The following is a 27,149-nucleotide window of genomic DNA, read 5'->3' as shown; positions in this document are numbered from 1 at the left end:
CTTTTTTATGGAGTAACTAAAACTCTACTTGAAAGAAATATTTATTTTGACAAGGAAACAGCAGTAAATGAGATTTCATAGTGCAAATTAAAGTTTACAATACATTTCTATCTACCTCAATTTCATCTTCATCAAAGGTCCTTTCATATGTTCCTAGCAACTGCATCTCTGCTGCATTCCTACGACCTGCTGCTTGATCTGTTCTCCGTCTTCCACCAGATCCCCTTGAAGACATCGAACTGGAGGAGCTGGGATCTCGAGGCGTATTTGATATAGGGAATGTTGGCTTACAATATGGTAAGATGTCCTCTGCACAAAAACATTCAAAAGAAATGTCAAGATTGAGAACATTGTACAAATAAGGACAATACAATTGTAAGCTGCTCCTCTCACAACTAGATTACAGCAAGTCAACCTGATTAGTTGCTCTGAACAGTATCTTTTAAAAATATCTCACCCCACCCAGCCCACCCCAACTACCACCAACCTACCACCAACACCACCACACCACGCTATATTAGCAGTAGATAACTCCAAAGAATAAACGGGTAAATACAAAATACACTGAATACAGTACCTTGAGTTTTTGTTGGCGTCCCATCTCTTTTTACTTGTTTCACTCTTTTCATCTTCCCGTCTAATTGATCCAGAGATTCCCTCCTCTCTCCTGAATTTGTCCTGACCTCTGCATGCTGTCTGCTGTCAGCTCCATCTCTTCCTCTGTAGTTGACCCCTCTTCTCTCTGCTAGTCTATCTAATCTTTGCTCGGCAGTTGTATACTTTTGCGGCATGCCAGAACGCATGTCTAGTTGTGCTTTGGATGGTCCAGTTGGGGATTTGATTGCTGGAGGTGGCAATGGTGGAGGCGGTAAATCTGCAGAAAAATAATTGGAATACTTAAGATTTAGTAAGCGACAAATTTTATTAGTTGTAATTCTATTATTTTTTCTGATTTAAAGGGAAATTGTCACCTGATTAATGCTGCCCAAACAACAGGGAGCAGGAATCAGAGCCTAACTGCACAATACAGTCAGATATATTTTTCCATGAAACTCCCTGGCATTTCTAAGAGGAAATACTTTAAAGATCTGACTACGACTATAGCCGGAAAAAACACTAGCTCAACTCCAACCACGGCTGTCTTTTCCCAGCATGGCTGCGGGTGAATGGCAAGACTCTCAGATACACCTGTCAATCACCTCTAGCAGTGCTGAAAGAAATTATGTGGGAGCAATACCCAATTAGTCTTAGCTCTTGCAATGGTTGCATTATCCTTGCGGTATTGTGCAGCCAGCCTTGGATTCAAGATCCCTGTGGTTTGGGCAGCATGAGTCAGGTGACAGGATTCCTTTAGAGGGCACCTGACAGTCCCTCCATGCCCTCTAACCCACCAGTCTTTGAATATTCCTTTCTAAATACCCTTTTTAACAAGCCCTAATACTGCTTGACACATAAACAGATGTTTAAAAAAGTATTTCACAATTTGTTTTAATATCCAAATTTCCTATTGACTAGTAGATAGGTCGTTTGTTTCTCCAGACTAGTCATCCCACTCAGCATGTTATCACACCTCTGAGGGCATGATAACATGATTTTCAAAAGAGGCATCATCGCCAGCTTTGAGTGAATCCTGCGCATGTTCATAACTTTCTGGCCTACATGTCATTGCTCTTCTGATGCTGGGAGTATGTTTCCGAGCTACAGAGGTGCATAGCGCATGTCCAGGAGCGAAGAAGATCTGACATCCACTGAGGAGCCAAAGATCAGCCGCCGTAACAGATCTTCTTCGCTTCTGGACATTCGCAGTGTGACTCTGAAGCTGAGCACTGTACACCCGTCTTCAGAGGTGCAATGACGTGTGGGCAAGAAAGTCATGTTCATTTGTGAGATTCACAGAAAGTTAGCGATCACGACGGCTCTTGCAAATCATGTTATCACGCCCATAGGGGCGTTATAACTTGCTGAGTGAGACAAATAGTTTGGAGAAACCAACACTCTATCAACTAGTCAAAAGGAAACTTGCAATATTAAAAAAAAAGTACTGTAAAAAGACTTTGACTCTCTTTTTACAATTTTTGAGAGTGTTTCCATTTTTTGTGTCTTAGGTGTAATTTAATAAAGGCTATAGTTTAGTTTTTTTCTATGTTGGTTTCTACCTAATTGGACGCCGCCCATAATATATATTTCTCCGGTTGTTTACTAGACCTGTCAGAATCCCTTTAAAGCCATTGACTCCAGATCAGTTGCAATGTTAAAGTCAAAAATCCATGCTCTAAAGATCAATTTAGATTGCATTCGGTAAAACATTTGTTTAGCCAAAAACGATTTCTCTTGCCCTTGCCGTGCACGCTCTTCCTGGGTGCACTCTTTGGAATGCCTGAATATCACAAGAATGTGATGAGTCAATATAGGTAAAAACTTTCTAATATTTTTCAATCGATAGTACCTAAACTTATACTGACATAAACCACAAAACATTAAAAAAAACAAAAAAAAAAGCAGAGTAGCTCATTTTCACTGCACTGCAATAACCGAGCCTATAATATTCAAATGATCATTAGTGTGAATAAAAGCTAAATAAGCTCTCGACAGCAGCTTCTAATTTGACATAAATTTGCTATTTATACCTACATTACTGGGCTACTAATTGAAACGCTGACATTAGAAGGGAACAGGAGTCTCTTTTAGCAATATGCTGAATAAGACCAAATTTATACTGTTCGCATTTACCAAATTTACTGCTTTAATGCTGCATACATCATGATGGATTCTTTTTACTTTTGATTTTTTGATACAAATATACTATTTTTTTAATTGTTTTATATGTGCAGGTGAGTAAGTTTACACTGATAGAAACAGAAAAAGTAACATTTATACATACACACACTGTACATATACTGTATGTGTATATACCCTATACAAATATAAGTTTTGCTGTGCAATTTTAAGGTGACTCCAAATTTAATTTCTATTAATATCAATCAAAAAATGTGCTTAATTTTTTTTCTTATATTTAAACATATACTTTTTCCTTAGCTGAGCTAATCTTACTAAGCCTTCCTCTTGTAATGTCCTTGGGATACCAGTAAAATCTCCAACATCGTAGCCCTACTTATAGTCGCAACCCGATGAGGAGCCACATGGTCAAAGTATACAGTCACGTCTCTGTTAAATGTAGTCTAATCTCAGATATAGACCTCTGAACATATATTCCAGGTAAAGTACTGATAATACCGGTCAACTATTCATTCCAAAATTACAAGTAATGAGCGCTCCTCATGCTGGGCACTTTGTCATTTTTATTTTTTTTTGTCCATCAAGTGCCTAAGACTTACAGACAGTAAAAAGAAAAAAAAAACATAAAAACTGCTTGTGTAGCCATTGATAAGGATCTATAATATTAAGCTTTCATATGATAATGGAAAATGATGCCCCTCTTTGAAAAATTGCTGACTGGTAATGAAATTCCTAATCAGATTGTTGTTGCTAAGAGGCAAGCGGCGAGGCGAGATGCAGGAGACGGCGCTTCCCCTTCAGCAAATTTACTAAGGCTGACAAGATGACAAAAAATAGGAAAACGTACCGAACATAAATTTCCAGGAGAGCTGCCTCATTGCTCTTATTTCAAAGGGGAGAAGAGGCAGAAGTGTAGAGGTTTAATAAAAACTAGGTGTGCCACCTGAGGCGTTCTCATTAAGGGATTTCTTCTTCAAACATTAGCCTACTGTTTGCATTTCCTCCAATGCCCTCTTGGGAATACAAGAATTACCTTTTCAGCCAAGGTCGATATTGTGTGTGAAGGCATGAAGAGAAACGATTAGGGGCTACAAGTTTATTTGCACAAAATTTGCTTGAAACAACACTTTAGATTTGAGTTTGGATATTATTTGGTCAATGGAAATGTTGACCTCAATTATACATGATGGATCGGACCATAAATAAATGGATCCTGAATTATGCATGCCATATTGGACCACAAATAAAGGGATCCTGAATTATACACCCTGGATCGGACCATGAATCAATGGATCCTGAAATATAAATGCAGTGTCAGACCATAAATAAAAGGATCCCGAACTATACATGCTGGATCCAAACATGAATAAATGGAACCTGAAATATACATTCTGATTCGGACCATAAATAAAGGGATCCTGAATTATACACGCCGGATAGCGCCATGAATAAATGGATCCTGATTTATACATGCCGGAACTGAACATGAATACATGGATCCTGAAATGTACATGCCAGATTGGACCATAAATAAAAGGATCCTGAACTATATATACATGCCAGATCAGACCATAAATTAATTGTTCCTGAATGATACATGCCAGGTCGGACCATAAATAAAGCGATCCTGAATAATACATTGCAGATAGGACCATAAATAAAGGGATCTTGAATTATAGATGCCGGATCAGACCATAAATAAAGGGATCTTTATTATACAGATGCAGCAGAGATGAAAAGGCAGAGCTAAGTGTAACTAGACAGGGCTGCATTTGATCCACCAAATTGCAGAGCAGTAGGCTACAGTAAGCAGATTATCTCTAGTAATACACTTTTCAATAAACTCGTGGCATTTTTCAGCATTTTTTTGAAATGTCATGTGCAAAACTATTTCTATTCAAATGTGCCATTTCATCTGTTTGACTTTATATATTGCATCCGAGGGATTGTACTGCAGCTGTAGATCAGCAAATTAATTTGGTAGAAAAAAATGCTTCAATAAACAGGTACAAATAATTAAAAGATTTATATAATATAATTGCAAAAAACATGTGTGCATCATCTGAATTCATGATCTCATAAGGGTTAGATCGGACAAAGCAGTTGACCACATGGGAGAAGCTTTGTCCTCTCATAGTGCCTAATTGCAGCACAGTTTTTAAACAAACTTGTGCGGTGATTGACCTCTGCAAAGGGAAGTTTTGTTGTTGCAAGCCTGCCAAATTGTCTGATCTCACCCTCATTGTTTGGGATTGTAATGGAAGATTAAAGTATACCACAACAGGAAATAACATAAGATCGCAGTGGCATTTATATAAATGAAATAGCCTAGCACTGGTGCCTAGACCCCTACTTCACATATGAAGATACCAGTTTTAAATATTCAGTAGAAAAATGGGGAACCAAATCATTGCTGTACTCTGAGACCATCTCCCCTCCAGGCCAACAGCCTAAGGGAAAAGTCTGCCAGACTTGGGGGGAGAGGTGGTCTCATGGTGAGCCTGGAGGTATGTGAACTTCGAAACGCGTTGACAATACAAACAGTTGTTCATCTATAATGCCTCCTGGATATTTCCTCCTGTACACCGGTATTTCCCGCTGGTGTCCATGGCAGCACAGCAAAGATCCATCTCTCCATTTTTCCACTGGATTTCCATCCTTGCATTTGCAGCAGCTGTTTTTCTGAGCTCATATAGTGTTGTGGTAACACAACCACACCAGGAGAGCACATTCCTGGACTCCTATCTCTATTACTACATACTGGATAAGACCCTATATTATGCTATTGTTTTCCAGTGTTTCCTTGCCAGTTTTATATATGGCACATGGTAGAGGGGCATTAGTGTCTGAGACAGTCAAGGTAAACCTCAGTTTATTAGTAACAGACTAAAAACAAGGTGTAGTCTCGTCCTCTGTCATGTATGACTGCACTCTCTACGCTCCGTCTACTTGATATTCTAGAGAGAAAAAGACGGGAAAGATGAAAGAGCATAAGTCAACTGCGTTTGTTAATAGTCTGTAACCATGGACAAATATAGATATAAACCAGGAGATGTAGACACAAACAGTAGGGCATTTTTGACCCAGAGGTTTCTTTAATGTGACTTCTACTTTTTTAGGTACTTTTACAATGGCCAAAAGTGGGTTTGCTACATATCCTCATTAGCATGTGACATAAAGCTCACCGGATCATCAAACATTACACTGGTTTGTTGGGTTGTGATTTAGTGAATGTAAAAGCATGCCTGCCCATCTTTAGCTGTCTAGCGTCCAGGCAATCAGAAGTTTTGAAGCACATGAAGTGTTTGGTCATAGACAAGCCCCCTTTTGAAGATTACATCTCTCCACTCCCGTTGCATTGCCCATTCTCTGCCACCTCTACATGTCAGCCTGAGATGACAAGGCACAAAATGCATCTTAGAATTGTTGATTTCTGGGAGATTTTGGTAGGTTTCTGCAGTGGATTTGAGATTACAGTCTTTTAAAGAAGTACCACAGACTCCGAGTTGTCCCGTATATGTAAAAGCCTTAACAAGGCTTCTTAAAGATAACCTGATTTAATGGAACCTGTCCTGTTAATAAAAGCTAAATGTCATGAAAACAAATCAGGCCACATTCTATATTAGAATAATATAGATCTTGGCAGTCTTAGAAAGCTGAAAATGAATGTGTTTTATTACACGTGTAATCCACAATCCAATGCATAACCTTTCGGTCAAATCCTTGACCTTCACCAGATGCACGGATTGCTTTTCTCCAGTCGTAACACTTGAATCTCAGAGCGCATGGTTTCATTCTCTTCACCCTTGTTGTCTAAAAGTAATCTGTGTATCTAATGAAGATCAAGAATCTGACCGAAAAGTTATGCATTGAAATGCGGATTACACATGTAAATAAAACACAATAATTTGCTACAAGCGCGAAGAACTTCTATATTGTTATTACATTGGATGGGACCCTACTTGAGCACCAGTCAATAAAAGGAGTGCCGTACTTCTGTTACATATTCTATATTAGCACATTCAAGCTTTTATTACAGCAAATACTTGGTGATTCTTCCAGGACATCTGGGGGGCTCCCAAAAAAAGGGGGTAGACCTTCAAAATTCCCCAAGGAATCTGCAAATCTCTCAGGCCTTGCTGAAACTGCCTGAAACTTCCACGAAATCAAATTATTTGTAAAAAGGTTTCTTGGTCCCCGGCATCGCTAGAAGTGGGACCAAGGCATTGAGGTGGTGGAGAATGGATGTTTAGGTTATGTGATCTCCACTGATAGCTCCACTGTGACCACTGAGCTGTGGATCTCCCAGATACCGACTGGCTAAAGTTAACCTGAAAATATCTTGATTATATGAGCTGTACATCCTGAGCATAGAAGGAATTGCCATTGTCCCAAAGAGTGAAAGAGGTATTCTGATGTTTGGAAGTTATTCCTGAAAGCTGCGACTTCCATCTATGCAGGAAACCAGGGCTCTCGAGAGCCCTGTGTGAGTGGAGTGGTGTTTTATCATGTGTGCTACCACTTTATTGATTCTTATGAGAGTGCCAAAGAGTAGCCAAGATCAGCTCTCAGTTATTCACAGGGTCCCATTAAGAATAAATGAAAAGCAGTGTGCGTCATGATGAACCACCACTCCATTCACTCAATCCTCTCCAGAGCCCTAGTTCTCTGGATTGATGGGGGTCTCAGTGATCAGAGATATTTTATAAACTTGAAAATACCCTTTTAAGTTTAAGAACATGTTTCAGGGGATATATATTTGCTCCAGCTTAGCAAATGGAATATTTCCAAATAATTGCTTTTAGATCTCTGAATCAATAGAAGTGATATTTAGTGTCAGCAACTAAAGTGCATTGATTGCCAATAAGAGCCCTTCTGAAAATATTGTGGCTCACAGCAGCCGTCCATCATTAGCAAAATTAAAATAATTCATCATTATGTGATCTATAGATAGATTTTATATAATATATGCATTTAGAAGCTAGAGTCTTTACTAAATAATAGACTAATTGCACTGGGATAGATATAAGCATAATCTACAGACAATTCTCATAATATTGTGCAGTTTTCTAGAGAATATCTTGAACGGTGTGAATAATAGAAAAAATAAGATTGCCTAATGGCTTCTACCTTTTACTGAAGCCTAAAACAATGACATTTGTAGAGATAGAATAGCAGTAATAATGCTACACCAATAGGAATCTTGTCCCCTTTCTTGTGAAATATTACTTCTCGGTTTCCTTCTGAACTCTGGTATCTTGATATTTGCAATTAAAATGATCACATTGCCTTGCATTATTACTAACATATGGTCACTTTTAAGGATACGAGAACTTGCGCAGGTAGGGCAGAAAGCAGAAATATGGAAATTGCATTGTAATATCATGTATTATGCTTCGCTTAGCTACTAGGAGCTATATAACATGTGAGTCTAAACGGGTTATCCAGGCCTATATTAAGTTTTTACTGTGGGTCTAAGAACTAACAGACAGGTAATTGCTAAATACCTGTCTGTTCTGGCTCAGTGGAGATCTTTACTGCTGATGTCATGTTGCCAGAGCAGCGGCTTCTCTTCCACTCTGCTCTGATGACAGGGCCTGACCGGGGGTAGACAGCTGTCAATCAGTATGACGTCGACAGTTACGCCCCATTGACAGAGCAGAGTGGAAGAGAAGCCATTGCTCTGTCAACGTGGAACGGAAGCCGCAGAAGGTGCGATCACTGACTACTCTGAGATAGCACCAGATAGATAAGGCAAATAGTTGCTAACTACCTGCCTGTTAGTTTTTTGAGTTATGGTAAAAAATAATTTAGTACTGGATAACCCCTTTAAACTGGTTACTTGCAATAGATGAGTCTCGGGCAGCACTTCTGTAGTCCATGCAAATTTGATGCAACTCTTCACAAGCTTGTAGCAATACAGAAAAATCTAAGAACCAGGGAAAAAGATGTCCTCTTTTTGGTAACTTTATTAGTACAGGAAAATTGCAACTTTTCGGCCGTGCAGGACCTTTATCAAGTCATATCTCTCTTTTTATGGATTGATAAAGGTCCTACACAGCTGAAATGTTGTGATTTTTCTGTACTAATAGAGTTACCAATACTAGGGTGTCTGCTGCTCTGGTTCCTGGATTTCTCTTTAAAGGGGTTGTCCAAATACATAAATACATGTGTTTGTTTCTAAAAATAATGTTTACAATTTGGGTTTTATTAAAAATGTTTGCACACTTAGGCTTTTACAAGCTCTTTCTTTCCTGCATATTCAACATTGGTGTGATCTGTGGTTATAAATCAGTTTCTTGGAGCTCAGAAAAAGATTTATGCAAGAGTAAGGGCTCACTCAAACAAACGTATAACAAGGCTTAGTGCTATCCAGTGTTTTATCAGATAGCACTTGGGGCAACATTACACTATGGAGAAGTGCAGATTTGCAATTTTTTTAATAGTTAATTGTGCTTTCCTATGTATCTCAACAACAAGAGGGCTCTCCCAAAAATATTGTCCATCTGCAATTACCCAATCCAATACAAAAGTGTGCTTGTTTGGAGATTCCCTCAAATCTAAGACTTATATGAATTGGCAACACAAATGGTTGATGGTCACTTCATACAAGTTCCTCATTAATATGGGTGTGAAAAGTAATAAGGAAATTAGGACCACGCTAATATCGGTCAGTGGGGTTTCTAGTAGAGATGAGCAAAAAGATTCTCACAACCCTGGTACAGCATCCATTTTGGTGATCAGCGCAATCCTCCCCACCTGTGTTTGAATGCCGGCATCCTGGTGGCCTTTTGCGGTTACTCGGCTCCCATAACAACATAATGTTCTGCGAGGCCAAGTCACAAGGTATTTATCATGTCATTACAAACGGTACATTGTTCCACGACATGATGACTCTATGGAGATCTAAGAATCCCAAAAGGTGGCTAAGATGTAGTTATTCGAGTAGCAGCCGAGGAAGTTTGCCACGTACTGGTCAGGCTGCCACAGAAGAGAATCTTGGAGCAGGGCAATGTGTATCTTTATGCTCATCTCTAGTTCCTAGTGCTCCATCCCTCACAGATCTGGATAAGTATTAATGCTAAACACCACATTAATGTCCTGATCTACACTGGGGAAATTCAAAGGAGGAATTTTGTAGTTTTGTAGATTTCTCTACTTATTTTGTGGAAATATTGAAAGTTAACATTATTCCTAAAAAAAACCACAATGTATGTGTTGAGAAACTCTATGGGGGTGGATTTATCACAGCTTTTATACCACAAGAGTGGTGTAAAAGCTTAGACAAGTTGTAACATTTTTGCGCAACAAAGAGTTGCAAGAAAATTTTTCGACGTCTTCAAGCCACTTTGGATCAGCTTCACGTAAATGGAGGGTGGGGTGGGACAGGGACTCTCCTCATTAAATTCAACAAGTGTTCCGGCATTTTCTACGCTTGTAATGGTATTCCAGTACCCGACCAGAGTAGCATTTTCGGTGGAGCGCACGCCACTTAAAAGAGTACCCAAATTCAGTGGGCCTCTTAATGAATTACACGCCGTGTACTCTGTGATGACTGGCGCAGATCGAGCGTGCGCTATGCCAGTCTTGATGAATCAGCCCTATGTGTTTTTCACAGTGTCTACTAGTAGAAGAACAAATAAGGTATCACACTTCTTTTACCATATCACTACAAGTAAAAAAATTAACCATTAGACTTTTTCGTCTCAAGAGAATAATACTACAAAGTGGTGCCATATAATGGCAGCTTAAAATGATTCATTAACATAATAAAAAGTTCTAAAAGACATTAAAAATAAATTAAATCTAAAAAAAAGCAAGAAACTTGGAAAAAAAAGGAGAAAGACTACATTCATGCCATATGCATTGAAATGACAGAACTGTAATAAAAACCTAATTGAGTTGTATTTAAATGAGTCTCACCATCTGTGTAGACATCTTTCCGTAGATGTCCTTGCTGGTGTTTCTGTTTTTTGGCTGGGCGGCTTCTCTGCATGACGGCAGTGCTCATGTTGCTATCCGTTGACACCGGGCTTGTAGGTCTGGGGCAGTGAAAATGTCTTCGGCCTGACAAATGAGAACAGTCAGATAGCTACTGTATAATTATTATTCATTTCTATATGTGCTGCTTTAAAATTGCTATTGGTAGTGCATTCCATAAAAGGTTAATTAAAGGGAATCTATAAGCAAGCTTAACCTACCTTAACTGTTTATTTGCCCATGTCGATCACATAAAGATAAATGCACTCATACTTTTGTATTTGCTGTGCATTGAACTGATCCAGAGAAATTCACAATGTTATGACTATGCAAATGAGGTGTTAGATGCTACGTCCAGCACAAAACACCTAACGAAAGTTAGGTCATTTACATCCTCGGCGACGTCCCGACGTCAAGCGCTGAGCAGGAAATTTTGAGACATTTCAAATTGCCTTGCACCTGCGGGTCTACGCTATGGATGGCCAGCACATGCACACTAGTACACTGGGCCCAATGCCCTCGGAAGGGCACCTTACAATGCAGGCGTAAGGACAGCAGTGTTGTGAGCAGAAGCAAGTTTTCCCGCCCTACCTGACATCATCTAGCAACACTAAAAATGGAAATGACCCAGGAAGGCAGACTTAGGTTAGGTGCTACCCAGTGCACCTAACACTTCATTTGCATATTAACAATATTGTGGATTTTCCACAATAACGCAATGGACAGCAAATTGAAAAATAAATGCATTGATACCTATACGAACATATCAAAAGTTTTAAATGGTTTAAACTTGCTGAGAGATTCCCTTGGGTTGTCGCCAGTGGAAGATTCCCTCATCATTAAGCCAACTAGGTTTAACCATTTAGTAAAATCTGGAAATAAGTGCCTTATTTCTCCTGCAATGCTACCACTGGGGACATGGTACATTCCACAGTTTTTCTGAAGCCTAAATGTACATGTAAGTGAGTCTCTATGACTGCTCTCCATTATGGCTGATACAGAATCCCTCTAAGACATTCATTTCCTCTATCAAGTCAAGTGGCCAGGAAATAGGGCAGATTATGATTTATTGTAAGTATATTTATACTGTAACTCATTACTGATCGGTTAAAGGCCAATTTCACATTTGTAAAACGCATATTGCTCTTACATCAGAAGACCCAGCCTAAGCGTTGGGTCCCCCAACATAAGTCAACTAATTTATGAGTTTTTCAGAAGCAAAATCAAACGTCGGGAGACCCAGTGGTCAGACTGAGTCCTCCGAGGCAAGATTGGTCCATGTTTCACGGATGTATGAAATTGGCCTTACCATCATTAAATTTTTCAATGCAACAGCGAGGTTCTTCTTTTTGGGCAACCGCTACACTGATGCCTCTACTCTTTGCCAGTCAATGCGCTTAAAGCGGTTATCCGGTGACAACAAGTAATCATCTACGTACAGGATAAGTGATAACGTAATTGTCAGTGGGGGTCTGCCTATTGGGAGTCACACCATTTGGCAGAATGGGGCACTTCTATCCATGTTAGAATGGAGCAGCTCGACTCCTATTCTATTCATTCATTACATGGTTGCCGAGGCTTTTTCCAACATTCCAATAAAGAATAAATGGAGCGTTTCCATCTTGCCATTCCATCTTGTTACATGGATAAAATGGCCCAGTCATAGATAAAAAAATTCCCCGTTCTACTTATAATGCAGGTCCATGAGGTCAGACCGCCACTGATCAGTAATTTATCACCAGACAACCCCGTTAACTTGCTGAAATTTCTGATCTATCTGGATGTATGAGTCCAGTAGTGGCTGATGGCTATCTCTACATGCCCGCCAATACAAAGAAAACTGTCAATCATTGGCTAGGGCCTCCCACTGGACTCCTAAGTCCACTCTGAGTAGGGATGCTGGTCAATAAATTTCACCTTATACTTTTCCTTTAAAACTATATATCTATCTGCTCGACCCATCCAGCTCCATAACATACTGCCTAAAGATAAACCACCATGTACAGTGTGAAAAGTTTACTTTTATATCTAATTATGTGACAGTGCATACAAAAGTACAGCATTATCATAATGATATCACATGGGACACATTATAATGAAGATCTAGCGGGTCAGGTAGCAACTGTAAAAGTAAATCGATAATGGGCTAAGAAACCGGCAATACTGAACGCCAACATAAGGATAAGTGCACAGATAAGACTGAATACACAGTAAACACTTAAAAGCTGAGATGATAAAAAGCTTCCCACTTACTGAATCTTATATGTATGTTTTTGACATTAATAAGTACATTTCCTATCATAGCTGCCAGGTATATGTTTGAAGTGCAGTGCAGCTTTATGTATTGGGTAAATTGGTCACTTTTGAAGTTATGTAAATTTATTGAGTGGAGCAGCATAAAATATTCTTACTTCAAGGTAAAACCATATAAAAAAACAAATACTACAGTTTAGCCAATTTGGTGTTTGTAGTGATTGGTAATTCTAAAATGTTTGTGCAATTTTACATGTAACTGTTTAGCGTCGTCATTACTATGTTTTGGGGGAATTTAAAAAAAAAAATCATAATCCATATATAAAATATATTGTGTAAACTAAATAAACCAAACAATAAAGCAGTGAAACAATAAAAAATAGAAACGCAAGTTCCACTTTGACATTTTTCAATCACCCCCTAAAACTTAAACATGCAAAAAACAAGTGTGCAAAACTTTAGACAAATGTGCAAAACCAGAAGACATCAAGAACAGGACAAATAGTTTTTTAGGAAAGTAGACATAAGTTTATCACCTGCTGCTTCCTGCATTTGGTGTCTTGCTACTTTCAGTCCTGCATATTCTGCAGCGGCTGCAACAGCCTGTGCAAAATCGGCATCAGTGAAAAAAGAGCCGTCCGAAGAGCTGACGCTCGATCTCCCGCTAGAGACATTGTCCTCCTCAGAGGCAGAACCCCATCCATTGATCATCGAGCCAGTGACAGAACTTTCTAGGTCTCCAACACTAGAAGCGGGAGTCTGCCCTAAGCCGCGTAATAGAAGTCTGCGGCTTTGCATCTTTGTCACTTCCATATCCATTTCATCCCCTTCTTCTTCTGGAACATCTGTATCCATATCAGACACTATGGGTCCAGAAATGTATCCATACGTGTGAGGCGGCGATATAGGTCTCGGTGGTGGGGGAGGACTTAATTGATGTCGTCTGTGGATTAAATAAAGTGAATTTAATGTCCCATTCTCCCTTATTTTGTAGTATTAGACAATATTAAATGGATTTTTCAAGCTCAAGAGAAATGCCTGTAAATCTTGACAGTGTGTAATAGAACATCTAGAGAAGTGGATGAGAACATGGTCAACATGTGTCAGCAAATATGAAAATCTTAAACTTGGGGTCAGATGACCACCTACTAGTGATGGAAATAGAATGGAGTTACACACAATGAATAATCTGCAGGCACAGGGAGTGACCAAGAAAAAGCATCAAATTTTACAGCCAGTACAACAAAAATGTTTCCAGAATTTTTATTTAAAGAAAATATGTCATATCCCAAAATACTAATAGCCTGCAGGTCTGAGGTTAATCTGCAGGTTACTAGCATTCTAAAGCTGCCCGACGCCTGCGCTGAAAACCCAGCTACTGGGAGGAAACAAACTTTATTCCTCCAGGTAGCCGCAGTGAGTGGTGGCTTTAAGCACGCCCCAGCACATTGATGGACAGCCATCACTGCAGTGTATTAGTGCTCAGCTGTCAATCAGTGTGCCAGGCAGTGCTAAAAGCCACTACTCACTGTATACTGATCATTGACTGAAGCCTCTCTGGGCAAGTTTCCATGACTGAAAGCTAGCGGCTACCAGGAAGAATAATGTTCGTTTCCTCCCAGTAGCTGGGTTTTCAGTGAAGGCATCGGGTAGCTCTAGAATACTAGTAACGTGCAGAATAACCCCATAACTGCAGGTTAGTATCATTTGGGTACATAACAGGTTCCCGTTAGGCAAGTTAAAAATCTTCCAGGCACTATCCAAACTGCAATTACAGCATTATCCTATGCATTTCAGACATAACTTTGCTCTTAATCATGGATTATGGAAGTAGTATCAAACATCACTTACATAGGGCTTGACACTTCCACATGAGGTGGAACAAGAATCTAAAACTAGGATGAGTTGGTCATTTTCACGGCAGAAATGTATCTTGTGCCACAAAATCCCTTTAAGTTATGTAAGGAGCAACATGTAGGGAGCAACATTTTACCATACACACATGCATTGTTCTTGTGTTAGCACAAATTAATGCATAACGGCAATAGAAACCACCTAACGGCAAAAAAATATTGATGTGTCCATTTTAATAATATTCTATTTTTCTATTTTTCTTTTTTACACTTACCTATTTGTATTCTCATAGTAAGGTTACAATAGAATAAAAACAGAACAGATGGTGCACATGTGCACAATTCTATAGTAAAAAAAAATAATACTTGGTGCCAAAAATATTTAACATGATATGTGCCAGAAAGTCTTTAAAATTGAAAACCATAATTTCACCATTACTGTATGTCGTAGCGATTAGTAATACTTTTCTCAAAAAACATCAGGTATTTATGGCTCATGTGTAAATGAGGAACATATGTGGAGTATCTAAAACATGAAGATGTAGCATTTTTTTTTTGCATAGCTACCTCGGGTGCCATGATTTCATAAAAGTTATAATGAACTGTAAACTCAACTTATTAATGAGAGAAGAACATTGTGAGTTCATCCTGCAGATCCTCCTCCTATAATTTGTGGATTGTCCATGTAGGACATCGAATAATATGATTTGGTCCTCCCTTGTTATATATGGTCCCTCTTACGGTTAATATATGAGTTTTAATTTCTGATACTAGTATACTCAAGGTGAGTTATGGCTATAGGTGGATCTATGTTTCTGATATTACCTTCTCTCAAGTTGATGTTGAGCTAGAACTAAATCTTCCTGACAATCTTGAAGCATTGGCTGAAGTTCCTCCTGAGGTGATGGGGTAAGAGTAGCTGTGGACTGGTGGCTATAAGACACAGCGGCTGGAGAAGAAGCAGCTCCTCGTATTGGCGGTGTAGGGCCTCGTTCGTCTTCTTCTAACTCATCTTGTTGGAGATACATTCTTGTTGGTGGCATTGGACATGGCAGTTCTCTGTCATACCTTTCAATTTCAATGGCAAAAACAAAGGTTCACGTAGAAAAGAGTCATGTCTACTTATTCATTAATTGCGTGATAGGAGTTTTCATATTGACAGTCTATAACTGGATAAGTGGGAGTTGTCTGCAGTTTTTGATGGGCCGTAAACGGACCAGGAAGTATAGACTTGCGGGAACCGGGTATGCATCAGAATGTGATTATCTTTTCTTTTATTTTCAACCAGTTTGTGCCCTTTTAAAATATATTTTTATGCACTGTACAACCCCTTTAAGATGTGACTAGGGTGCCACAAAAACACATTAGACAAGTGTAAAATACAGTAAATTGTCTAATGAAATCTCTGCTGTGGTTCTAGCAGAATCTGAGCTTCTTTTACCACTACGTAAAGAAGAAAGCTTGTAGGCTGACAAAAACTGGAATATTGCTTAAAACTAAAGGTGAGCAAAAAGTTATGCAATACCCAATTCCAAACTCTGCTCCGATCCTTTATCACAGCTAGATTTCACTTCTGATGCCAGCACCTTTGGCCCTGCATCTCATGGGTGCTTACGTCACTTCCTAGGACCCACGAAGGCATGACCTTGTGGAACAATTGTCTAGCCCTCACGCAATGTCATGTCATCGTTAAATCTAGCAAGTAAAAGAGGTACCCGGGAGATTCTGGCCCCAACACTGAACTAAACCAGAGGTCAGAAGTAGGTGCTGCAAATCTTTGTGCTCATCTCTATTTAAAACCAGAGTCTGAATGGTCCATCACAAAATAATGATTCTCGACTGGAGCTGGATTCTGTCTGGTACTTATAGCAAGGCACCGAATCATACTGATCTCCTACAGCCATAAAGTCCTGCAGACACAAAAATCATAGAACTAAGTAAGAAGATGGCCTTACCCGTCATCTACAGACAAGGTATAGTCTTCACTGGCCCCATGCGGTGGTGGATGAGCTGGAGGTGGTGGTAACAGATCAGCCCAGTTCATGCCAGCCTGTTTAGATCCTTTAGGAGCTCGAGTTCCCTTTTTATGACCTTGACTCCCTGAAATAGAATGACATCCACATAATACACTAAGATAATACTTACGGTATATATCTGCCAAATATATTTGCCATTTATAGAGAAGCAACATTTTCTAATAATAAATGTAATCATTTACTAAAAGATATATCCATTAAGTTAATAGCTAATAAATACCTAAAACGCATTAAAGTCACAAATGAAATTTACAAGCAACACCATTTAGAGTGATCTTCTTCAAGCAATTAATTGCATTATAGATTATCATCTAAAACAAATGAGCTGTGGACATATTTTCTCAAGCGCTTTTTTTACCATTTAATTGCTGCAACCAAAAATACAATATGATCTTGATATGATCTATTAATGTTTCACTGTCGCATTAAGTCACTGAATATACATCATCTGTACTTGTCAAAAAATTGTTTTAGGCTAAATTAAATTATTTTACTTGGGAAAACATTGGAAGATTTAACCAACACAGCGAAGGCAATGTGCATGAGTTGTACTTACAAAACTTCAAAGAATTCTAGAAAGATTTAAAGGGAATCTGTCACCTACCCTTTGGCGGGCAAGGAAAACGAGGTCGGTCCGGTCAGATGGGAGGTGTTCCCGATGTGTGCCACCTCCCCATCCTTGCCAGCCGTCCGCAGGTTATTGCTGAATTGGAGTAGGTGTACGCCACTTTTTGCGCGTGCGCTAAGCATTCATAGCTAGCGCACGCGCAGTATGCTTTGCCCAACTGCGGGCAAAGCCGAAAAGCCGGACTGCGCATGCGCCGGTTAACTAAGCCCCGGAATTATTTTGCTGTGCTCCGGGCTTAGTTAACCGGCGCATGTGCAGTCTGGCTTTTCGGCTTTGCCCGCAATTGGGCAAAGCATACTGCGCGTGCGCTAGCTATGAATGCTTAGCGCACGCGCAAAAAATGGTAGGTGACAGATTCCCTTTAATCAGAAAATCTAGACCATTGGGATCTAGCCAGGTTTGAAAAATAAATATTATTGAGAGAGTAACATTTAAATACAACTCCTTATTAAGCTTTACATTTGAACATGAGATTAAAAAGTGAAAACAAAATTATTGTTTTTTACAGTCTGTGTGTATATATATATATATATATATATACACACACACACACATATATATACATACACACACACATATATATATATATACAGTATATATGTTTGTGTCTGTGTGTGTGTATGTATTTATGCGTATTTCTTTACATTTCCTTATTTTTTTTTTTACCAAATATGATTAATTGTCCACAGCTATAATTACCTGATGTGCTACTTCCTCGATCTGAACTGTTGTAGGATCCACCAGTGTTTTGATCATGGGACTGGTTGTAAGGTATAGTGGCTGGCATAGTATCTGTGGCTCGATAATCTAAAGAACAAATTAAATAAAATTGATTTAAAAAACACTAAAATCAAGCTAAAACATACTAATGTTAACAATAATAACAACAACAGCAATAATATTAATAAAATAGTTCAACAGATGAACATGGCATGAGAATGTGCATGGATTTAATAATAAACGCATGTGTGTCAAAGTTTACATTAAAGGGGTTATCCACTACTTGGACAACCCCATCTCAATCAGCCCAGAGTAAAATGATAACACGTAGACTCACCTCTGGTGCCGTAACAGCGGTGTCGACACATGCTCAGCCGAGGTTTGCATGACATTCTTCATCACTGCGACCAGTCAGTGCTGGTGTCACTCTCCCCGCCTTCAGACAAATCAGACATCAAGAGAGAGTGAGCAGCCAAATGCAGCTCTGACTTCCTCTTGATGTCTGATTAGTCCAAGGTGGGAAGAGTGACGTTAGCGCTGATTGGCACAGGGATCATGTGACATAACAATGTGACGCAATTCCCATGACAGCAAGTACCAGCACTGCTGGAACGGCACAGACACTGGAGGTGAATATAAGTGTAACTATTTTACTGAGGGCAAACATGCAGATTTAGATGGGGTTGTCCAAGTAGTGGACAACCCCTTCAAACAGTAATCAGCGGTATACATAGAATTCCGGGGATCCCATAGCAAAAGTCTGAATTCCATTAAACAACTCATTGGGTTCTTGAGATTGTGTCGTAGGAGCCACTCAAGGGTGAAAGAGAGCTCATTTTCCTATCTGACCGATTTAGATGCCTCGTTCACTGTTTATTATGACATCTGAAGGGTTAAACTGCTATGATCAGAGCTAGCTCCAATTGCAGCAATTAATGGTGACTGCCTGCTGTGTAAAATAGCCAACCTCCCTCATAATGAAAAGAGCTGAGCACATGAGCCTGCTCCATATCAATTCTTCCAACTTCTAGGGCTGATGTTGAGAGAATTGAGCCATGAGTAAGTATTACTCACAGGCCAGCAGCCCAATAGCAGCCACTCAGCCTGCCACCACTGATGGTACTCCATTGACTATAAAATATTAGGCTACATGTACTTTTTATATACATTTTTTTAATCTTTTTCTTTTACATGAATATCAAATACCAGGCTAGCATTAATAGTTTATGCTCCTCTAGTGGAAACGAATGACAAACATTTTTGATCCAGTAAATCACCTAAATCATATGAAAACCTGTAGTATTAATCTAGGTCATCGGAGCTTTCTTTAATCCAATATTTTCTTTTTTGACGTATATTCCTGCTGGGAATGCCATGATTAATGCAAGCATAAAGATAGCTGGAGTCTACTCTAAGTGAAGATTAAAGAAAACTCCTAAAGATCTTGGCTTTCTTTAAGCACAACGACTTCAGAAGGAAGACAGCAGGCGTTATGGTGCACCTTCATTACCGATTCATGTAGCGCAGTAAAGGATGTGAGAAGGTTATCTGACAATGGGGCATAAGTATATTGTCAACAAGTATTCATTACCAGACATGCTACATCCTATACTTATTAATACAGTGTACACCCGAGAGATTAGTGTTTACACTGGGTGATTGAGGATGAGGGCAGCACAGGTGGTCTTGGGGTGGCATTTACAATGACATCACATGGAGGTCACCGAGTTTCGCTCTCTTTTAATGTGTCATTATTACCAGAGACTGTTTTCCTCCATTCATTTCCCAGCATATGTTCAAGCCATTGAACAGAGCAACATGCAACAGGGGGTTAATCTACAGCAACAAACGACACTATTGTACGTGCCACAGCGCTGATGAAGGCTGTTTAGGCTCCAAGATCTTTGGATTATTGACTCATTCAATGTTCTTTTTAACAACATAATGTGATCTGTATCAGGAAATAAGTCGGATTCTATCAACAAAATATTATTTATGTCTTAAAAAATAATGTAAAAAATAATGTCTGAGAGCAGAACTGTATACTTATTCATATATTATACTTTTAACTTTCTGATAATTTCAGTTGGGGGGTTTTCTCAACATCTTCTGTAGGAAGGTCCAGTTCCATCGTCTTCCCGATTGCTGGCTCAATGACAGTTCAGACCTACGGCACAATTGCACCCGTGGCCTGATTTGTGCTCTCTAAGATGCAGAATTGGACATGACATCTGGCCAGATTGGGAGCTTACAGTGTATTCTGGTCATTTAGATAGGGGTGAACGTGGAGTGGCCAACCATGGGCACTATGCACCTGATGGAACTGTACAACTCTGCAACTGATCACATCCATCTACCGCCGGTAACGGGAACAGTGCCGCACTCCCACCGATCCAGTCTTATATTGATGACCTGTACTAAGGATAGGCCATCAATATAAAAGCACTGGACAACCATTTTAAGCACTTTACTCCTTAACTAGGAGACCAGCCACTGCTGCTAGACAGTAGAGATGGCCAGTAGTCAAGGCAAGGAGTAGTAATCAATGAAATTATAATCCCTACAGTCCTTAGAATTGAGAGGATTTTTAATAAATAAATTGCAAAATTTCTTGTTTTTGCGAAACACAAATTAATTACTTCTGATCGCAGACTGAGATCAGAAGTAATGAGTCGGCTAAAGAGTGCACTGTCATTGCACAGTGTAAGAAGAATATCTGGGGTGCATGCAGAGACCATCAGTGTCTCCTCAATTGAAGTAACTTGCGTGGGCGACCCTTACTTCTGCTTTTCCTGCATGCCGGGTAATCTTTCAACAATGCACACTGACCATACACTTTCTTGACAGTTTGTTACTTCTGATCAGAGAAGGTGAGAGAGCGCACTGTCAGTGTGCACGTCTCACAGTGACAAGAATATAGTGAACATAAGGCGTAATTAAAAACGGACACATGCTCAGTAGAGCAGTGACTAGCCTGTCCTCTGAAATCGATGGTGCTTTGTTTCAGGAAGGTGGCAGAGGATGCGGCAGTGACAGCTGATGACACCTCGTTTGAGTATCCATACACTGAGGATTCTCAAACGAAGTGTCATCAAAGAGGAAGTAGTAAAAAAAAAATTAAAGCAGTAGCATACTGAGGGAAGGATAGGGACATTTTAATAACAGTGTACTAGAAGAAATATTAGATTATGACATTAAACAGAAAAGCATTCAAGGATTAAAATTAATGTGGGTTTTGGACCAACCCTTTTAGAATTCAATGAAATGTAACTCTTTATCCCAACATACTAGCAAAATATACAATACAGCCACTGGGTGGCCACCCATAGACACATCTAGCATGACCATCTCCTAATAGAGTAGAGCAAATGACAAATCTGTACATACGGTATAGTGCCTCCTCCCTCAGTAGGTGGCGGACTGATCAACAAACTGTTATAACTTTTTAACCACATCCTCTCTGGCCTCTGATGCTTGGACTGAAGACATATACAATAAGGTCTCAACAGCACTGGCAACTTTAACCTCCTAAGATGGAGGTTGGTGGATCTTAGGGGCACCATCAGTGGTACTGGGACCATTTTAATTTTTTAAGCTTATTGGGAAAAAAATTGAATGTCTTTTGTAAGCTGTTCCCTTAAATATAATTTCCCTGCCGATGGAATAATGTAAAATCATCCATAGATGCTGAAAATAGTCCCATCCTCTGATCGGCATCTGCTCTTCGGATCTTTCTATTTGCGCCAAATTATGAAAAATAAATAAGGTCCACATTTCTACCAGCAGCGTTCTCCTGCCACAGACTGCGCCGCTTTGTATATTTGGGTTCCCTGTCAACGTCCATCACGTTTATGAGCAGGATAAATAATACAACAGCAGCTGTGAAAACATTTCAGCTTCTCGGAAAAACAAAAACAGATGAAAATGATAGAAAAATCACTTGGCGATGGTCATTTACAGATGTGCAGCCCTCTAATTTTACAATTCGTTTCTAATAGGTCAAAAAATAAATAAATAAATAAATAAATGAATGAATGAATGAATGAATGAATGAATGAAAATCCCTGACATGGAAAAGATTATAGAGCGGCCACCGTCAATTATTTCTGAGTGCAGTCCAATTGTTGTTTCCCATCAATGTCTACAGGTAGCTCAGGAGGAATCCTTTGTGGTGACTAGCCACAAATAGCTCAATCCTGGCCCACATAAAGGTCTCTCTGTATCGTGCTGGAGCACCAGGTCACCTACAATGAGCAGCTATGCTGCTGTGATCGGACCTGGCCTTTTACCGAGGAGCCTTCAATTCTATGATGTGGAGGGCTCCTGAGATATGGTTAATAGTTCAGAGCTGACACTGATCTGGATCCTGGGGACAGCACTGCTGCAAATCACGCTAGTAAAGTGGATTGCACGGTACTGTAGCCTAAAGCCCTAGGAAAAAATGGCATCCCTATTTCTTTCTTTACCGCAACATATTACATTAGTGAAACGTGCCCTCAAGAAAGGAGTGTGGTATATCCTGGTGTTCTAGATTACCGCTGATATCAATTTACTCCAAGCACGAGACACAAAGCAGAACACGTGACTTATCTACAGGAAGTTGTGCCTTATACATATTCAAATAAGCACACATCTATGTGTAAATGATATCTATCTATCTATCAATCTATTATCTATCTCATATCTACCTATCTATTTATCTCATATCTATCTAATCGTCTAGCTAATGTATATTATCTATTTATCTAGATGTTATCTAGGTGTTCAAACACTGAATATATGATATATGATATTTAAACTGCCAAATTATGTGCTACGTACCTTCATTGCATAAGTGCGTTCTATATAGCAGTAATGACGTTTCCATTTCATGTATTCGATGCTTGCACACATTGTAGCGCATAGAGTGCTGCTGTATTCTTTTGTTTTCGAGTTATGTAGTCACACCTCCTTGTACCTGTTAACGCTTTTTTTTATTTTGTTATGAGATGCTGGACACTTTTGATTCTGTAGTATATTTCTATATAAAATAAAGAAAAGTAGGGATCATACATAATTGCATATTCAAAGGTTCAGTGAGCCCATGTGTGCGATAGAAACTTTTCCATTGCACGCTGATTAAAAGCTTACTGCACCTTTGAATATCAAATTTTGTGTGCTGCCTACTTTTGTTTATTTTCATAAGATGTTGTTGGGCTGCAACCTGTAGGCTGCCACCATTTTTCTAATGTTGAGGCTTGAACCTCTTCATTTGTTTTATCTATCTATTATCTATCAACAGAAAATGGAAGCAGCACTCCAAAAATAATGCAAATTTTAGGACTTTAATGGCCCATGAGGCGATGTTGTGCGTCATAGTATGAACCTTTCTCAACCCCATTATGAAAGGAAACAATAGCACATGGGCCTTTAAAGCCCATTAATATGCACTATTTTTGGAGTGGAAGGGGTTAGGGATCTCAAATGTATCTCATATTCCCTCCAATCATATCTAAAAAAAGAACTGACCAGCACCTACTAAGAGAATAAAGCAAGTGTGAACAGGTGCAAGCTGGCGTGACTGCATAATATACAAAGAAGGCTATAGCAGCCACTGTATATGCCTAAAGTTGTTTTTATTTAGTGCTGGATCCAACCTGCTCTTTATATTGTTTAAGGTTTTTAGACTGTAAGAGTCATGTTTGATAAATATTAGGCTTAGGGTCCCTTCAAAGAAAGGATCGCTTTGTTGTGGCTGGTGGGCTCTCATGACTAAGTACTTTCTTTCATAAGTATATTCTATATAGCAGTAATGCAGTCCAAATTTCATATATTCCATATATGTTAGAAGTTAAAGAGGCGGCTGTATCTTTTTGCATCCATCTATCTGACTAAAGTATGCCTCATATCCCTTCTACTCTTATCAACCTATTTTCTATGTAAATAAGTAAAAATTCATAATGATAATGAGCAGAGTTGCTGATTCCTCCACTATAAGACACGAGACTCCAGATATTGATCTGTGTTTTATTAGACGATCACTGATTGTCCAGAGTCATCCTCGAGAATTAAATATCTCCCTTTCCTTCATTCAATCCCTCACCCACCAGAACATTTAGATCAAATCTTGCCATATTAATTTTCTTTTATTTGATTTTATTTCATCTGTGGTTTATTATTTGCAGCACTAAATTCAGTTGCAAAGGTTATCCGCGTGCTAATTAACTTTTTGACACTGTTAATCTCGATCTTCTACATTTACATGTATAGTAGCTTGACGGTTCTGCTCGAGTCGTAGGAGACTGGGAAAAGCTGTGCTTCTTATTAAAAAGATCTAAGCCCAAGATCCCCAGAAGACTTCACCTTGTAATAAAAGTAATAAGAAGAAGTGGCAAGCACAGAGTTCTCCAGCCAGGCACAGAGGGATGTAAAGTTTTTTATAGTACGAGCACGGTGTTAAATATAGAAAAGAAATTAAAAAATGGAAGCAATATGCCCACAGTTTATAATAATGAGGACAAAGTTTATTAGTTCACATAGAGACAGTGGCATCATCACAAAGATGCTTCCAAGCTAAGAAATGACATCAGGCAAACCACCCAATCAGGAAAGTGCATGCAAGAATTTGATTGGTTGCTTTTGACATATAGCCAAAAGACCTAGAGAAGCCCTATTACATTTTCCATTGATGAAAAAATGGTAATCAATTATTTGAGACCCAAGGGCAGTCTATATAACTTATATTGCAGTGTAAAAGTAATAGTAATCTGTCCATCTTGGTCCTCAAGAAAAAAAAAATTCTTAAAGGATTTGTCTGTAGGACCAACCCTCCTAAGCTGTCTATATGGACATGCAAGTCATAGCGGAATAAAGTGATACCTTGATATCTACAATCTAATGTCTTATTTCAAAGAAATCTACGTTATTCATAATACGTAAATGAGCTGTTAAGATCTATGAGCCGAATATACATCTCGCTGTGAATCTGCCTCCAGAGCTCATTTAAAAAAAAAAAGTGAGTTACCAGTGAAATCTAATGGCCGCTATCTGTTCTCTTGATCTCACTGCAGAGCTGTGGTGATTATAACTAACAGAGTACAGTAGAACTGATCTTTGTCTCATTACAAACACATCTGCAGCTGCAGTCCTCTCATTGTGCTTTAGCTTCCATCTCACATGCAGCCAGTGTGGGGGGAAGAGCAGTACAGCAAGCAGAGGTGAAAGCAAAGTGAGAGTAGAGCAACAAATGCAGATGTGTTTGTAATAAGTCAAAGCTTAGCTCTGCTGTACTGTGTTTGTTGTAATCATACACAGGTTTGCGGTGAAATCATGAGAGAAGAGAGCAACCATTAACCATCACATTGGCAACTCCTCCTTTCATTTATAATAAGCTCTGAAGGAAGATTCTCAGGGAGATCTATGTCTGGCCCATAGATAGTTTGAGTACTCTTCTTGAAGTAAATGTATCTAAAAACAAAAATAATAATGTAATCCTTGTTCCTCGCAGAAAATATTCTACCTCCATCTACAGGGTTAAATGTTGTTATGTGGGAATTAGAAAAGTTTTTAATACCTTTGTTGATTTTATTTTGCTCCATGATGTTGTACTGCATGGGAGCGACATCCGGTTTATGCTGCGTAGTCGGCTTCCAGTGCTTTTCATCTGTGTCCCCACTAGATGAGTTGATGTTATTACCAATGTTTGACTGGATGAGTTGAGTGGTGGCATAAGGAGTGGGTTGGCCAGCACCACTGACAAATCGTCCATCCTTCAGATTGGGGCTATTGAAGGTCTTCATCTCGTTGATTTTGTTGCTGATGTCCACGTCGCTGTAAACACCCGACTCGGGTACCATCAGGTTGGTTTGTTTGTTGTCCAGTTGGTTGTTGTAATTGGCGATACAATCCGCTGAAGAAAAAAGATAGATTATAGGAGTAAAGAAAAGAACTAAGGACACAAGAACAATATTGCTTGTGAGGATGAGGGTCTTAAGAATTAACCAATAAGGGCTGTGTCCAAATTGTGTGTGTGATCTACGCCCTATGCCGGGGGAAGCTCCAACCATACAAGCTAAACATATCCATTGGAATCCATTGACCCAAAAATACCAAAAATTGTGTATGCCAGAAAAGACTGAATGTCTATAGCAGAGACATAGAAAAGGCTGTACTGTTTTATATAGAGTTATTATAGGGTACAACAACTTTATTCCATAATGCAGTCATGTTATGGTTTTGTGATATCACAAAAGTAGCAAAAATTAATATCAATTACATAGTGCAGTCGCCTCAATTGAAAGGGAATGAAGAGCCACACTGTGCAGTTTGCATATGCGCATTATCATATGCACTTGATAATTTTGCTATATCAAAGGCAATAATTAGGCCTCTTTCAACTGCTGCCTGAACCACCACACTCCCAGCCACCTGCAACAAGAGATTCTGGTGCCCTCAACATACTTTCATCCCATTAAAGAGGATCTGTCACCAGGTTGAAAGTGGCCAGTGTTTGCTCATTTTTTTTATCCCCGTTGCTCCCCTGAGTAATCAGCCTTTTTTGTTTTTTAAAACTCACCATAAAGTTGCAGAGATATGGGTCTTTTTATTTAGTGGCGCTTTCAATGGTCTTTACTAAGATGCTATGGCTCACAAGGTTATTATGCAGAGCAGCCTAAAGACATGCCCTAGAGGATCCTGTGAACCACGCTCTCTTGCTAAAGACCGCAAAAAAGGTCCACATCTCTAGAAGAGTATGGCAGATTAAAAAAAAAAAAAAGAACTAACAGAATTTTCAGGGGAGCAGCAGGAATAAAATAAGACAGTTTAAAGACGTGGACACTTTTAACCTGTTGATAGATCATCTTTAGCACTCCACCATTTATGGAGACCTCACCTATGCACACCAAACAGAAATGGTCCCACTCAGTATAAGGGCCCCATGGACACTGTATAGACCCAGTCTAT

The 27,149-nt window shown here is 39.2% G+C and overlaps 1 protein-coding gene across 4 annotated transcripts in view; it reads right to left on the bottom strand.

Moving 5' to 3' along the window:
• The window catches only part of ROBO1 (roundabout guidance receptor 1), a 1,387,368-nt gene that overhangs the window by 14,101 nt on the left and 1,346,118 nt on the right, over window positions 1-27,149 (bottom strand). For 3 of the 4 annotated variants that reach the window (XM_073584451.1, XM_073584452.1, XM_073584453.1), the window contains 8 exons: window positions 25,759-26,094; window positions 18,186-18,293; window positions 16,778-16,922; window positions 15,648-15,890; window positions 13,506-13,912; window positions 10,660-10,803; window positions 578-874; window positions 116-309 (listed from right to left, as the gene is read on the bottom strand). In XM_073584451.1, the coding sequence (XP_073440552.1) occupies window positions 116-309; window positions 578-874; window positions 10,660-10,803; window positions 13,506-13,912; window positions 15,648-15,890; window positions 16,778-16,922; window positions 18,186-18,293; window positions 25,759-26,094 (1,874 nt within the window). The remainder of the gene's footprint in view (window positions 1-115; window positions 310-577; window positions 875-10,659; window positions 10,804-13,505; window positions 13,913-15,647; window positions 15,891-16,777; window positions 16,923-18,185; window positions 18,294-25,758; window positions 26,095-27,149) is intronic. The other variant, XM_073584454.1, reaches the window with a different exon arrangement.

The sequence above is a fragment of the Dendrobates tinctorius genome, unplaced genomic scaffold, assembly GCF_039654945.1.
Source record: "Dendrobates tinctorius isolate UK_male_01 unplaced genomic scaffold, ASM3965494v1 ptg000084l, whole genome shotgun sequence".
In the NCBI taxonomy this organism is placed as follows: Eukaryota; Metazoa; Chordata; class Amphibia; order Anura; family Dendrobatidae; genus Dendrobates; species Dendrobates tinctorius.
This window is presented reverse-complemented; position numbering and strand designations above follow the sequence as displayed.